Source organism: Sebastes fasciatus, chromosome 11, assembly GCF_043250625.1.
Source record: "Sebastes fasciatus isolate fSebFas1 chromosome 11, fSebFas1.pri, whole genome shotgun sequence".
NCBI classification, from domain to species: Eukaryota; Metazoa; Chordata; class Actinopteri; order Perciformes; family Sebastidae; genus Sebastes; species Sebastes fasciatus.
Genome location: NC_133805.1, coordinates 3,941,579 through 3,956,909, shown reverse-complemented (window position 1 = coordinate 3,956,909; position 15,331 = coordinate 3,941,579). Strand labels below are relative to the sequence as shown.

The following is a 15,331-nucleotide window of genomic DNA, read 5'->3' as shown; positions in this document are numbered from 1 at the left end:
CCTGTCATTTTCCAAATATTCAGACTGCATGTAGTATATCCGTCATATTAAAGAACAGCCATGTGTGGCCATAAAATGTTTAAACAAAGACTAAGGAAATACTGTGATTAACAAACCAGCTAGTGTTTCTTTGTATATCTCGCTGCCCTGCAAGAGTTAGTCCATAATACCAATCAACAACGCTGAATCAACATGTCTTACATATGCAATAATCACATTAAACAATCGAACAAATGTTCATTGAGTTGCATTAAATGGTCATAATAATGTGACATAAAACAAAAAAAATATTTTAAATACTTGCATTTTTTTAATCAACATTTTTATAAAATATGTTATCAAATTAGAAAGCACAAATACTCCAATATATCACAACATCATCACAGTATAAATTCCACACAAGTATGATTAACAGTAATTGTAGTGACTACTATATATCAAAAGCGGCTAAGAGGCTAATTAGGCTCTTAACGGTGACTCGCTCCAAGAAATCCAGAAGACCAGATGCGTTTATGTTGTTTACATATATGAAAAGAATCACAAACAATAGCTTAACTGGAAGAACTAAAGTATGCGATGTGGCGTGACGGTCAACAGAAAATGCCCAACCCTCTTTGTCTGCTTTCCGCTGTCCAAGCGCACAGGTAAATAAAGTGAAAACCACACACCTGTGCCAATTACCAGAAGTGATACTAACCAAAACAAACAAGAGTATCTGTCCAGCCAGAGGATGGCTTAAATCTCCTTCCATCATCAAATGAGCTCTAAGCTTCTGAGACAAAACACCTCAGTGATTTGTACCTCGGTTATTTTCATGGTTTCCAATAATAACACATTTGGTCCAGCATTGTATCTCTGAAGCCATTACCTTAAATCTAATAACCAGAACCTTCACTGAGCATCCTTGACCTGTCTGAATCAACAATAAAACGTACTCAAACTCTTCATCCATCCTCCTCATTACAACAACAACAAAAAAATAACACTCATACGCTAGAAGAAATCTATTGTCCCAATCATTAAAATGTGGCTGGATGACTAAATCAATTATCATTATGCTTTAAAGCACAAAGTCTGTCAACCTTGCTGCTTGAAATTAGGAGCCAAACTACATTTTACGTCGTTGTAATAGTTTAAGTATCATACAAATATGAGTAAACAACCTACAGGGGATGGGTTAGGGTGACAGGGTGGGTGGCTTTTTTGTTTCCTTTTTACATTTTTTTCCAACTCAGTTTATTTAGTTATTACTAGGGCTGTCAATCAATTAAAATATTTAATCATGATTAATCGCAAATTAATCGCACATTTTTTATCTGTTCAAAATGTACCTTAAAGAGAGATTTGTCAAGCATTTAATCCTCTTATCAACATGGGAGTGGGCAAATATGATGCTTTATGCAAATGTAATGTATGGAAAAGCGACATTTATTTAAAATGCATGTATGTAAGCCATATTCCTCCTGAAAAGCATTGATTACAAGTCAGACATAATTATATCATGTCTTGTTGTCATTAAGAGGACAATCTTAATATGATGTGGACTTCAAACAAATACTGTGGTTCTGATGGACGCTCAGAAAATGTCAGAGGGAATATGACAAGGAAAACTCTTAGAGACCTTCAAAGGTTCTGAATAACACTGGCAGCCTCTTTACTGTGGTGCAAAGGCCTGGCCTTCCACGAATATCTTCAAATCCAATTTTATGCGGTTCTCCTCTTAACCATCCGTGAAACTTAAGATGTCACTTTCATAAATCGCAGCCAAAAGCTAAACATAATAATGCTTGGGGCATTTTTATACGAAGGAGGAGGCTTGGCTTTAGTGCACTTTGTGGTAGAAGAGGCTGTGACAGATGTCGTGAGAGGATGTTCATCTTCACACTTCTCTCATGAGAGTATGGACTGTGGTTAAGGGGGAGAGAAAAACATGCAACAAATATATTTGGTGTTGAGAGCAAATAAGCAACTCATCCAAAAATAAATGCACATGAAGTGAGAATCAACACAAAGCATGTGTAGAGGTTGATATTTTGATCATGGTCAGAGTGGAGGTTTCTTACGTTGAGAAGGTGTGTGATAATCATCTCTTTAAGCGTAGTATTTTATATCTCTGCTCTGTTTCAGGCTGGTACAGACTAGATCTGAGCCCGGGCTAAAGTACACAAATATCAGCCTGATGCATTTGATATTAACGTTGCAAGTCAGGCTCACCTAAACCACTCATTGTCAGCATCTGGATTCCTTTAAATGAACACTTAGTCAGTCATACACTATATCTATATACTATAAAATCACTATAACATCAATAACCCTTTAACACCAAATATCCTCTGCTACTGTTATAGATTCATTTTTACATTCTTTAATGCAAATGTTTTGGTAATATGTTCATCTGTCCCTTTATGTACATATTATAATATGTACATACCTGTGACTGTAAACATAAATCCTACTCACTGTACATACAGTAAATACACATCTCCACATGTGCATGCATGTACATGATCATAGTTTCTTTCACAACAATGACACGCTAGCTGTACATTATCCCGCTTATTACACGGCTACTTACTTAAGAAATCAATAATTTGACACAAAAACGGTCCGCCAGAGTCCGACATCAGAGCTGCGCCCATTGCAACTGTCTGCTATACATGGCAACGGTCTGCTATAAAGAAATAACAGACCGCAGAACGCCGTGATTAACTAACCAGAATAGAGTATTCAACAAAGCTGTGTAATAATTTTTTTACGAAACTAAAAACATCGGTATCGGCTATTGTTCTTTTAAACATCACTATTGGCATAGAATTTTGCAATCGGTGCATCCCCACTTCACAGTCTCACAACACAGCTGAAGGAGAAAGAGGGAATGAGAGCAGAAAGGTGACAGTGAGTAATGTGAGCTCCCCTATTCCGTGTCAAGTGCAGCAGGTGTGAAGGAGGGACACCTGTGCCACGATGCCAAGGCAGCATGGCCACTCAGGCTCTCCTCCGCATGCGTCCGCTGGGCTGGCGTGTACACAACACACAGCCACCTCTGTCTGGCACACTGCTGCCAGCCTGCACCTCTGTCTCCAGAGAGCTCACACTACATGATGAAAGGTCGACGCCTACGTGCTCCCCAATCAATTAGACAAGGTGTGCGACACCGGAGGCCAATTAGAAGACGGCTAACACAGGTTGAGAGGGCTTTTTGGCTCCCAGAGTAAACAATGAGACTACACAGCGCTGTTGTTCCCGCTTAACCTCTTTTACCCCATGGACCCGGTACCGGGTTCGCCTGAGCTGTGTGTTAAAACTCTGCTTTTAAAAACTTCATAAAATGCTGTGGTGGTCTATTTTCTGAATTGTTTCTAAAAGACGACGCCTTAACGCTACTAACACTCCAAGTGTATTTTTTTCCAAACAATGTTTGTTTGGCGATGATTTCAATATTTTAGTAAAAAAAACAAAGCACAAGAAATTGTATTTTTACTTTATAATGCTTTTGACCATTTTTATATTGAATGTACAAACTTGACTTTGGATCTTTTTTGATATCTTAGTTATATTGTTATTGACCTTATTTGTTATTATCTAAGTTTTACTTAATCATATTTCATTATTATAATAAAACTACTCTATTTGGAGTCAAAATTATAAAAAAAAAAAATGTTATTGACTTTATACTGTGCACAATGGTAGAATGATGATGCACAGGGTAAATGTCATGGAGGAATAATCCATTGTGTGCACATAGCCTCCTGTAGTAGATATCAGTAGTATTTTATAGCCAGATTCCCGTTCAAGAGGTAGAAAACCCATTTGGCACACTTTGGGTATCCAAGTGGCCAAATGGAGAGTCCGCCTGGTCCTATCTTTACTAAAACCTTCGTAGAATCTATGTGCTTCTTGTTATTTATATCTGCTTTGGCACAGTTATAGTCAAGGAGTTACTGAATGAATTCAGTGGCATCTCTGTGCATGGCATCATCGCTATAATGGTGTCTAATCTAGAAAACATTTCAGGCGAGGATAAAAGTGTACATTTTTCCTTTGGTTCATCACAACTTACTCAGGCATAGTTAACAGTCACAATGTTACTGACAATGGGGATGAATTATCTGAGGTCTTACCTATCCATAGAGACCAAGATCATGCATATAGACCTGGTAGTTGTGGAGCTATTCTTGATTTATTTTGGGTATGTCTGTACTAGGTGAACCACACCTTTCAGCACCCAAAGGTTTAGTAGGTTAATAAGACCTGAGAGAAGGTGACTCCATATCAAGAATCATCCCTGTTAGTTATGATATCAATTAAATCAGTTATGATGGCAGTCTTGAAGGATGCAACGCTGTCCAAAGATTGTTTAGCATGACTCTCTGCCAGCTAATAGCAACCTCAGTGTGACACTGATATGAGGAGACCAAATAGGCCGATCTATGACCAATCATCTCACTGTCACACTGTCATTTAAAACTCAGCAACAAAGCTTGTAATTAAATGTCACATTAAATACAAACTCGTAGATTTGTGGCAACAAAGAGGTTGAGCCGTAGAAAGCCACGCAGGGCATTGCCATTCAATAAACTGAATGTATGTGCTTTGTGTTATTTATATCTGCTGTGGCACAGTTGTAGTCAAAGAGTTACTGAATGAATTCAGTGGCATCTCTGTGCATGGCATCATTGCTATCATGGTGTTATCTACTGTCTAATCTAGAAAACATTTAAGGCAAGGATAAAAATGTAATTTTTTCCTTTGGTTCACAATGTTACTGACACTGGGGGTGAATTATCTGAGGTCTTACCTATGCATAGAGATCCAGATCCTGCATATAGACCTGCTAGCTGTGGAGCTATTCTTGATTTATTTTGTGTATGTCTGTCCAGGTGAACCACACCTTCTAACATCCAACAGTTTAAGAGGTTAATAAGACCTGAGAGAATGTGAGTCCATATCAAGAATCATCCCTGTTAGTTATGATATCAATTAAATCAGTTATGATGACAGTCTTGAAGGATGCAACGCTGTCCAGAGACAGGTCTCCTCATGCTGGTGTCACACTGAGGTTGCTATTAGCTGGCAGAGAGTCATGCTATAAACAAACAGGCTTATCATCTATCACTATCACACTGTCATTTAAAACTCAGATCAAACAAAGCTGGTCATTAAATGTCACATTAAATACAAACTCGTAGATTTGTGGCAACAAAGAGGCTGAGTCGTGGAAGGCCACACATGGAGCATTAGCCAGCTAACCACCAAACCAAAGCGTGTCAAGACAAAAACACCCATTTAACTAAACACTAAATCACTAAAACCAGCCAGTTTACATTATTTATATATGCTAAATGATAACACACCAGAACAAGCAGGCTAAATGACTGGTTGGCTGCCAGACAGACAGGCTGTTTTTGTTAGCTATATGCTAGTTAGCTTACGTTAGCTAACTAGCTAGATAACTAAACAAGATTCACAATCAAAGACGACAAACTGCTGTTATTATTATTATTATTAAAGGTTCACATGTAAAGCTCTAACTCACCGTTATGAGAACACAGCCGAACACACTCCGGTTAGCTGGCTAGTTTGTTTTGGAGGGCGCCATGTTCACAGTCCTCCATCACGGGATGCACAGGCAGCTAACGGCTAAGCTAACGGCTAAGCTAACGGTGCTAGCTGGCTGGCCGAGGCCTGTAGAAGGAGGATGAGACACGGCGGTCTGGGTGGGATGGAGCTACTACGCATGCGCAGTAGTGGTGTGTGTTGGTCGCGAACGAGTCGGTTCAAAGAGCAGGCTCTTTTAAGTGAACGATCATTCAATCAATCAATCAAAATGTATTTGTATAGCCCTTTACAATAACCAAAAGGTACCCAAAGTGCTTTACATTAACATCAAGAAATAACAGGAATAAAAACACAACACATCATAAAATCATAAAAAGGTGCATAAAAAGCACAGGAAAAATGTCACCGGGCTGCTAGGTATTAAAAGCCAATCTAAATAAAAAAGTCTTGAGTTTAGATTTAAAAAATACTAGGTCAGTGACAGTGCGTATATATGGGGGTAACTAATAATAATTTAGGAGCAGCAACAGCAAAAGCATGATCACTCCACAGCTTATACCTTGACCTTGGGAAAAAATGCTGGTGTCTTCCTCCGGCCGCGGTCGGGAGGCTGAAGTAGGAAATACCAACTCTAGGATCAGCATTGATTCATGGAGAGACCTCCGTCTGGTCAGCTAACATTACTGCCAAGCAGCTGAAATATAGTGATATTGTGCTTTTAGCTTATGTGTGTCGCCTCACTGTTTTGAGCAATGCCCGTTCATGTCTATGTAGAGCGAGCAAGCGCGAGCAACAGGACGCTGACTTTCGTTGACTTAACGGCCACAGGTGTCGCTGTTAACAAGCATTTCTGAAAGTTACAAATAGTCCCTTTAAGAACATTGCGACAAAGTGCAAAAGGACATTAAGACATAATTAAAACAGTCATAAAAACTTAGAAAATAAAAACAAGCTAAAAATAAAAGTTAGGATAGAAGCTAAAATAGAATATAACACACAAGAGTACAAGCTCTAGTGCAGTATATAAGATCATTATCTGGTTTAATAAAAGGCAGCAGCAGCAAACAGGAAAGTTTGAAGCTTTGATTTAAAACACTCAGAGTTGGAGGTCCTGCAGGTTTCTGGGAACTTGTTCCAGTTAGGTGCATAAAAACTGAACGCTGCTTCTGCATGTTTAGTTCTGCAGCTTCAGTCACACTGCGCATGCGTAATACACCAGGACCCGTGTCCCAGCCTCCTTCTATAGGCCTTGTCGCTGGCTGGCTCGATAGCTAGCTCGCAGTGTTTGTCAGAATAAACATCAAAACTCACCTTTAATTCGGTGTCTCTAAACACACAGCTTCTGCAAGGAAATCCGCGAAGGATTGAAGGTCGAGGCAGCTTACATTAGTGATGTTCCGGGGCTGGTTGAAGGCTGTGGATGGTGGTTGTGTTTGTGTCCAGCTGGCCACAGAACAGCAGCAGCGCTGGGCTGGGAGGTAAACAGAGCCGAGCTGGAGAACCAGAGGGAGAACTCTAGTGGTGGAATCCGACTCACTGCACCGAGCACCGGGGAGACTTAAAGGGGCAGCCCGTACATTTTTTTTTTTTTTCACATATTTTACTAATATTCCCAGATTTTTCAATATATTTTTTTCAAATATTTTTTGGACATTTTTCCAGATTTTTTCGTATCTTCGCGTATTTTTTTCAAATATTTCTGAATGTTTTTTTCATGTGCTTGTAGAAAGTCCTCTTTAATAGATATTATTTTGTTTAGTTTTCAGATATTTTACTGGTATTTTTTGTGATATTTCTCAGACATTTTTCACTACTAATAACGAGCTGGAGAATCAGAGGGAGAACTCTAGTGGTGGAATCCGACTCACTGCACCGAACACCGGGGAGAGTTAAAGGGGCAGTCCGCCGATTATACATGTCAAAGTGTGGTGAAATAAGAACTCGGATCTTGTGAAAAAATAACAAAACCACAGTGTAGAAATACTCTCAAGTCCTGCAAAATGTTATTTAAGTAAAAGTACGTAAATGCATCAAAATATACTTAAAGAAACTCAAAATATACTCCAGTGTATTTTGGCATTTCATTGATATTCCATATTTATTTGACTCATTTCCAGACTGAGTTGATTAGCCAAATTTCTTTTGATAAATAACTTCATTTCAAACGGCAGACCTCAGAAACATATCTATCCGTCCTCCGGTGCGCTGTGGCCTCTCGGTGCAGCAGCAGCAGCCAGACAGCCGCCTCCCCAGGAGGAGACGGTTCAGAAGAGCACGAGTGAGAGAGAGTCGATGCGTTGAGACGATTATTGTCTCATTTGTGGGCTGATAAACAGTGAATTCATCTAAACTGGGTTGAAAAACGATGCTATGATAATCACAGAGTTTTGGGCAAGTCATATGCAGGACCTGTGAGGGTTTCTGGACAATATTTGTCATTGTTTTGTGTTAATTGATTTCCAATAATAAATATATACATACATTTGCATAAAGCAAGCATATATGTCCACTCCCATGTTAACAGTATTAAATACTTGAAAAATCTCCCTTTAAGGTACATTTTGAATGGATACAAAATGTGCGATTCGTTTGTGATTAATCCAATTAAATATTTTAATTAAATGACAGCCCCTGTATCACACATTACACATACACATATTACACATCCCATCAGTAAAGTGATGATGATAGAGAAGCTCAAACATTTACAGAACAACTCATGAGAAGATGTCAAAGTACCACCATAATGTTTGATTGACAGCTGATCTCTGAGCAGTGAAGAAATTACTCAACAATCAGCTCTCAGCAACAAACATGGAGACAAAATGAGTTTAAGAGTTAAAACACAGAATTTAACCCTTAAAATACTTCTGTCTATTTCAGTTTACACAACTCAGCAATGTCTCTATTTTCTATAATCCTAAATCCAGCATAGAGAGGCTCAGTGAATGTGGTCTGGACTCTGTGGAGGAGAGTCATGGTTTCAGAGATGCTGTAGAAGGACAGACTACCTGCACTGCGATCCAGGTACACTCCTACTCTGGAGGACAGAGGACCTGAGACGGGGGTTTGGACTTTGTTATACAAAAAATTATAACTGTTTTTGTCACATCTTAAAGCCCAAGATTTGTCATTTTGTCCAAACCCACATTCATTCACCCTCCCTGCTCTCCTGATACTCTTGTATGCGACTCCTACATAAAATCCTCCCCCTCTCCTCTCCACCTCCCAGTAACAACGTCTAGTCAGACTCTCTCTACTCAGGACCTGATGACAATCAGTGAATCTGTCTGGGTGACTAGAATAAGACTGTTGTTGCATCGTTAATGTTGCTTTTCTGTTCCCCTCAGATAATAACAGCTGTGTGTATGCTGTGTTTGGATTCAGTGTGATTTCTCGTGAATATTTTAAGAATCCAGCTCTGGTCTTGTGCTCTGGTTGTAGTAAAACATCCACTTCAGTCACTGTCTGTGAGACGTTTGTCCATTTCTCTCTCAGAACGTCCTGTAGTTTATCTCTGACTTCTGACACAGCCGCCGTCACGTCCTCAAAGTAGCTCAGAGGACGGATATTGATGCTGGATGAGTGTGTAGATTCACTGAGTGGTGACAGTGAGGTGTAGTTGTGTAGAAACTGGTTGTGATCCTCTGTGTGTGACAGCAGCTTCAGCTCAGCATCTCTCCTCTTCAGCTCAGTGATCTCCTGCTCCAGCTTCTCCTGAAGCTCTTTGACTCGACTCACTTCACTTTCCTGCTGGGATCTCACCTGCTGCTTCACATCACAGCTTCTTTTCTCCATGAGACGGATCAGCTCGGTGAAGATCTTCTCACTGTCCTCCACTGCTTTATCAGCAGAGCGATTGACAGCCTCCACCTCCTGTTGGAGCAGCTTCACATCTTTCTCTCTGTCCTGGATCCTCTGCTGGATGTTGAGTCGACTCACCTCCAGCTCTCTCTGCCTCTCGGTCCTTTCTGCTGCAGCTGAGACGGTGTCGTGGCCTTTATGTTCATCCACAGGGCAGAGATAACAGATACACTGCTGATCAGTACGACAGAACATCTTCATCACCTCGTCGTGACGAGAGCAGATGTTCTCCTGGAGCTTCTTGGAGGGCTCCACCAGCTTGTGTTTCTTTAACGGAGCTGAGTCATAATGAGGCTGGAGGTGTTTCTCACAGTAAGAGGCCAGAAACACCAGACAGGACTTGAAGGCTTTCAGTTTCCTCCCAGTACAGACATCACAGGCCACATCTTCAGGTCCAGCATAGCAGTGATCAGCAGGAGCAGCTTGGAGTCCAGTCTTCTTCAGCTCCTCCACTAAAACTGCTAACATGGTGTTTTTCATCAGGACAGGCCTCGGTGTGAAGGTCTGCCTACACTGAGGGCAGCTGTAGATCTTCTTCTCATCCTCTCCATCCCAGAAGCCTTTAATACAGTTCATGCAGTAGCTATGTCCACAGGAAGTAGCCACCGGATCCTTCAGTAGATCCAGACAGATCGAACAAGAGAATGACTCTCTCTCCAGCTGAACTCCTTTCTGCGCCATTTCACCTGTCAGTAGCAACGACTGTCTGAGTTTCACTTCCTGAGAAGTGAATCTAGTTTGAGCTCTGATCTAAACAGAATGTGTTTGTGCAGTGAATGGGGCCTGTCAGCTCTCACCATGTTGGTTACACCCACCTTCAAACTGTAGATCTAAAGGGGAGGGAACAAGGAAATAAATGGACCAAGTGGAGCTGCTGTGTTTGAGAGCAGGAAGAGGAGGGAGGGGTTATCAAGCTATGATTCATTCAAGGAAGAGGAGCTCGTGAATTTTAACTCTGTGCATTCCAATACCCATACTACCATACTATTTAGTACGACAGAAAAATAATTAGTATGTCCCATTACATAGTATGTCAAATGCACTATGATAAAAAAATTCCAGGATGTCCTACTACATCTGGTCGCATTATGCAGAAAGTCCTCCATGATCTGCTTCAACTCTGCTGCTCCTCAAAGTGTTCAGACATGTTGAGCTGAATGAGGCTCTGCAGTCACATCAGGGATTATTGTCACAAACAGCAGAAAGGCCTCACACACACACACACACACACACACACACACACACACACACACCTCACTGACGGTAAAAGTTCCTCAGTGAATACACAAGTCACCGCTGGAGGATCCACCATGAGCATGTTAGCATGTTATTAGGTTGGCCAGATCCAGCATGCACCTTGTTGGTCTGCAACATCTAGGGTGTGTTTGATTTGGGTCACAGAGCTTGCTGGCAGGGTGGTGCATTAAATCAGTGACAGTCTGGTTCCTGACTTAATAACTATAACTAAAGAACTAATATTGGTTTGACCCCATTTACCATGATGTATGACACAATGCACTTTTACTATAAAGGTTTTTTATCAGAATAAAAAGATGTTCTCAACTGAAACTGGAGACAAACTGAGTTGAGCTGCTTTAACCTCCACTACTGATATTTATTGATCGGTGCTATCGACACAATTCTTCACCAAAAAAAGCATCAATATGAGAATAACCTTCTGACACACAACCCAAACACACTGTGGTCAACCTGAACTTCAGTAGCTGGCAGAAAAAACAACTAAAAGTTATTAGAAAATCTTCTAGAGCAGTGTTAAAACATTAAAAACACAGGTGAGGTTTTTAAAAAGTGAAATGAAGGAGGACATACAGTAAACGCCTCGGTTAGTGAGGGACACAAGCCAAACTACCACCAGGAAAATCACTCATTTCTGTTTGTTATTTTACTAAAAAAGTAGAATTCACTTAGACTAACAGAAGTCCGACACCCTGACCATGAGGTATGAGACATTATAAAGTTTCTGATGGGCTTAAAAACATGGTTTAAAACATGCAGACAGACTGAGTAGAGGTGCTTTAACCTCCACTACATCCCTGGTTAGCAGGATGAGGGCGCCCTCTTGTGTTGTGCATCAGGTTTCACATTTCTCTTGTTATTAACCTGCTGTGATGTTCACTGCAGGAAGACATGTCAAAACTTCACTGAGCCTTTGGCAGCTTCAAACAACATCAGTAAAGAGACATTTAAATAGATGTAATATCACACTATGTCAGTTTGTTCACAGGAGTCACACCCTGTAACACTGATGCTGCATTCAGGTCACATGGGAAAGATGGTAGAGAGGAATTTCCACTTTACAAATATTATTCTAACATCAGCTCTCAGCTTGTAAATAGTATTTGGGAATGTGAGATTTGAGGCTGTAGATAACATTTTCTCCAATTTCTTGAATTCTGATTAAACACCATTGAAATATTTGTAACCAAATGTAGAGAATCATCTACACAATATCTGTTGTCTCGTGTGTGTCAGGACTCAACAAAACCTCCTCACACCCAAACTTGACCACATAAATCTTAAGTTTTTACGTCTGTGTAATAAATCCTGTTTATTGACTAAGTGCACAAAGAAAATAAAGAGAAAAAAGCAGCAATTGATGTAAAACTCTGCTCATCTCTCTGTGACAAACTGTTTTATTTGAAAGGACAGAGACTGACTGACTCTAAACATGAACACTGGGCTTTGTGGTGTTTCAGGAGGAAAACTGTCTCAGTTATTCTCTCATATTAGTTTCATATTTTCTCCATCAGCTTTGTATGATACCCTGGAATGAAGACAAGGAGGAAAATAATTTGTTCATGTTTGTTTATTCATCATGGAAACCTTCAGTTTGTTCACACATCCCATCAGTAAAGTCTGTTAAATGACTCTTGTTCAATGATTTCATGTTCAGATTCACTTCATCAACACAATCAGTTTGTTCGAGCAGAATCTCAGCGATCTGAACGAGAATAATGAAGGATCTCCTTATTGATTATGATCATGATAATTACAGTTTTATGAAGCTCATAGGTTTGCCAAACAAATGTTATGTTTTTTTTTACAAATTTACAAAGCGGAAAGAACAAAATATCTTTTAGAGCACAGAGAAGTTTACATATTCATGCAGAGAAATATCAGTTCAGGTGAACAAACATCATCATGAGCAGTGAAACAGAAACAGGAAGGAGCGCCACCTGAAGACACTCACACATTTACAGAACAACTCATGAGAAGATGTCAAAGTAACACCATAATGTTTGATTGACAGCTGATCTCTGAGCAGTGAAGAAATGACTCAACAATCAGCTCTCAGCAACAAACATGGAGACAAAATGAGTTTAAGAGTTAAAACACAGCATTTAACCCTTAAATGACTTCTGTCTATTTCAGTTTACAGAACTCAGCAGTGTTTCCATGATCGTGATAAAGAAAAAGTCCAGCATAGAGAGGCTCAGTGAATGCGGTTTGGACTTTGTGGAGGAGAGTCATGGTTTCAGAGACGCTGTAGAAAGACAGAATACCTGCACGGTGATCCAGGTACACTCCTACTCTGGAGGACAGAGGACCTGAGACAAGGGTTTTAATGTTGTTGTACCAAAATGTATAACTGTTATTGTTACAATCTAACGCCCAAGATTTGTCATTGCCTCCAAACAAACATTCATCCGACCCCCCTGCTCTCCTGATACTCTTGTATGCGACTGCTACATAAACTCCTCTCCTTCTCCTCTCCACCTCCCAGTAACAACGTCCAGTCAGACTCTCTCTACTCAGGACCTGACAACGTCCAATGAATCTGTCTGGGTGACTAGAATAAGACTGTGGTTGCATTGTTAATGTTGCTTTTCTGTTCACCTCAGATAATAACAGCATTGTGTATGCTGTGTTTGGATCCAGTGTGATTTCTCGTGAATATTTTAAGAATCCTGCTCTGGTCTCGGGCTCTGGTTGTGACAGTAAAACATCCACTTCAGTCACTGTCTGTGAGACGTTTGTCCATTTTTCTCTCAGAACATCCTGTAGTTTATCTCTGACTTCTGACACAGCCGCCGTCACGTCCTCAAAGTAGCTCAGAGGACGGATATTGATGCTGGATGAGTGTGTAGATTCACTGAGCGGTAACAGTGAGGTGTAGTTCAGTAGAAACTGGTTGTGATCCTCTGTGTGCGACAGCAGCTTCAGCTCAGCGTCTCTCCTCTTCAGCTCAGTGATCTCCCGCTCCAGCTTCTCCTGAAGCTCTTTGACTCGACTCACTTCACTTTTCTGCTGGGATCTGACCTGCTGCTTCACATCACAGCTTCTTTTCTCCATGAGACGGATCAGCTCGGTGAAGATCTTCTCACTGTCCTCCACTGCTTTATCAGCAGAGTGATTGACAGCCTCCACCTCCTGTTGGAGCAGCTTCACATCTTTCTCTCTGTCCTGGATCCTCTGCTGGATGTTGAGTCGACTCACCTCCAGCTCTCTCTGCCTCTCGGTCCTTTCTGCTGCAGCTGTGACGGTGTCGTGGCCTTTATGTTCATCCACAGAGCAGAGATAACAGATACACTGCCGATCAGTACGACAGAACATCTTCATCACCTCGTCGTGACGAGAGCAGATGTTCTCCTGGAGCTTCTTGGAGGGCTCCACCAGCTTGTGTTTCTTGAACGGAGCTGAGTCATAATGAGGCTGGAGGTGTTTCTCACAGTAAGAAACCAGACACACCAGACAGGACTTGAAGGCTTTCAGTTTCCTCCCAGTGCAGACATCACAGGCCACATCTTCAGGTCGAGCATAGCAGTGATCAGCAGGAGCAGCTTGGAGTCCAGTCTTCTTCAGTTCCTCCACTAAATCTGCTAACATGGTGTTTTTCAGCAGGACAGGCCTCGGTGTGAAGGCGTGCCTACACTGAGGACAGCTGTAGATGTGCCTCTGATCCTCTCCATCCCAGTGGGTTTTAATACAGTTCATGCAGTAGCTGTGTCCACAGGGAATAGTCACCGGATCCTTCAGTAGATCCAGACAGATCGAACAAGAGATTGCTTCCTGGTCCAGCTGAACTCCTTGCTGCGCCATTTCACCTCTCAGAGACGACGACTGTCTGAGTCTCACTTCCTGAGAACCGACACTAGTTTGTGCTCTGATCTAAACTGCATGTGTTTGTGCAGCAAATGGAGCCTGTCAGCTCTCACCATGTTGGTTACACCCACCTTCAAACTGTAAAGGGGAGGGAACATGGAAATAAATGGACCAAGTGTAGCTGAGCAGGAAGAGGAGGGAGGGGTTTATCAAGCTATGATTCATTCCAGGAAGAGGAGCTCGTGAATTTCAACTCTGTGTGTTCCAATACCCATACTACCATACTATTTATTACGACAGAAAAAAAATTTGTATGTCCCAATACGTAGTATGTCAAATGAGGTATGCCACCAAATGACAGGATGTCCTACTACATCTGGTCGCATTTTGCAGAAAGTCCTCCATGATCTGCTTCAACTCTTATGCTCCTCAAAGTTTTCAGACATGTTGAGCTGAATGAGGCTCTGCAGTCACATCAGGGATTATTGTCACAAACAGCAGAAAGGCCTCACACACACACACACACACACACACACACACACACACACACACACACCTCACTGACGGTAAAAGTTCCTCAGTGAACACACAAGTCATCGCTGGAGGATCCACCATGAGCATGTAAGCATGTTAGCAGGTTGGCCAGATCCAGCATGCACCTTGTTGGTCTGCAACATCTAGGGTGTGTTTGATTTGGGTCACAGAGCTTGCTGGCAGGGTGGTGCATTAAATCAGTGACAGTATGGTTCCTGACTAAATAACTATAAGTAAAGAACTAATATCGGTTTGACACCATTTACCATGATGTATGACACAATGCACTTTTACTATAAAGCTTTTTATC

The 15,331-nt window shown here is 41.2% G+C and overlaps 3 protein-coding genes across 13 annotated transcripts in view; all 3 read right to left on the bottom strand.

Moving 5' to 3' along the window:
* The window catches only part of zmynd11 (zinc finger, MYND-type containing 11), a 33,574-nt gene extending 26,519 nt beyond the window's left edge, over positions 1 to 7,055 (bottom strand). For 5 of the 11 annotated variants that reach the window (XM_074650029.1, XM_074650031.1, XM_074650034.1 and 2 more), the window contains exon 1: positions 5,537 to 5,667. The gene's annotated coding sequence lies outside the window, so the exon portion shown is untranslated. Of the gene's footprint in view, positions 1 to 5,536; positions 5,716 to 6,870 lie in introns of those variants that run through there. The other 6 variants (XM_074650030.1, XM_074650035.1, XM_074650032.1 and 3 more) reach the window with 3 other exon arrangements.
* A 1,092-nt stretch (positions 7,056 to 8,147) lies between these two features.
* LOC141776436 (tripartite motif-containing protein 16-like) lies at positions 8,148 to 10,245 on the bottom strand. Its single transcript, XM_074650028.1, has one exon. It carries the CDS (start codon positions 10,102 to 10,104, stop codon positions 8,434 to 8,436), a length of 1,671 nt encoding a protein of 556 aa, XP_074506129.1. The 5' UTR covers positions 10,105 to 10,245; the 3' UTR covers positions 8,148 to 8,433.
* A 2,430-nt stretch (positions 10,246 to 12,675) lies between these two features.
* Positions 12,676 to 14,502, bottom strand: LOC141776434 (tripartite motif-containing protein 16-like). The gene has a single exon (XM_074650026.1). It carries the CDS (start codon positions 14,482 to 14,484, stop codon positions 12,808 to 12,810), a length of 1,677 nt encoding a protein of 558 aa, XP_074506127.1. The 5' UTR covers positions 14,485 to 14,502; the 3' UTR covers positions 12,676 to 12,807.
* Between the last annotated feature and the right edge of the window lie 829 nt (positions 14,503 to 15,331).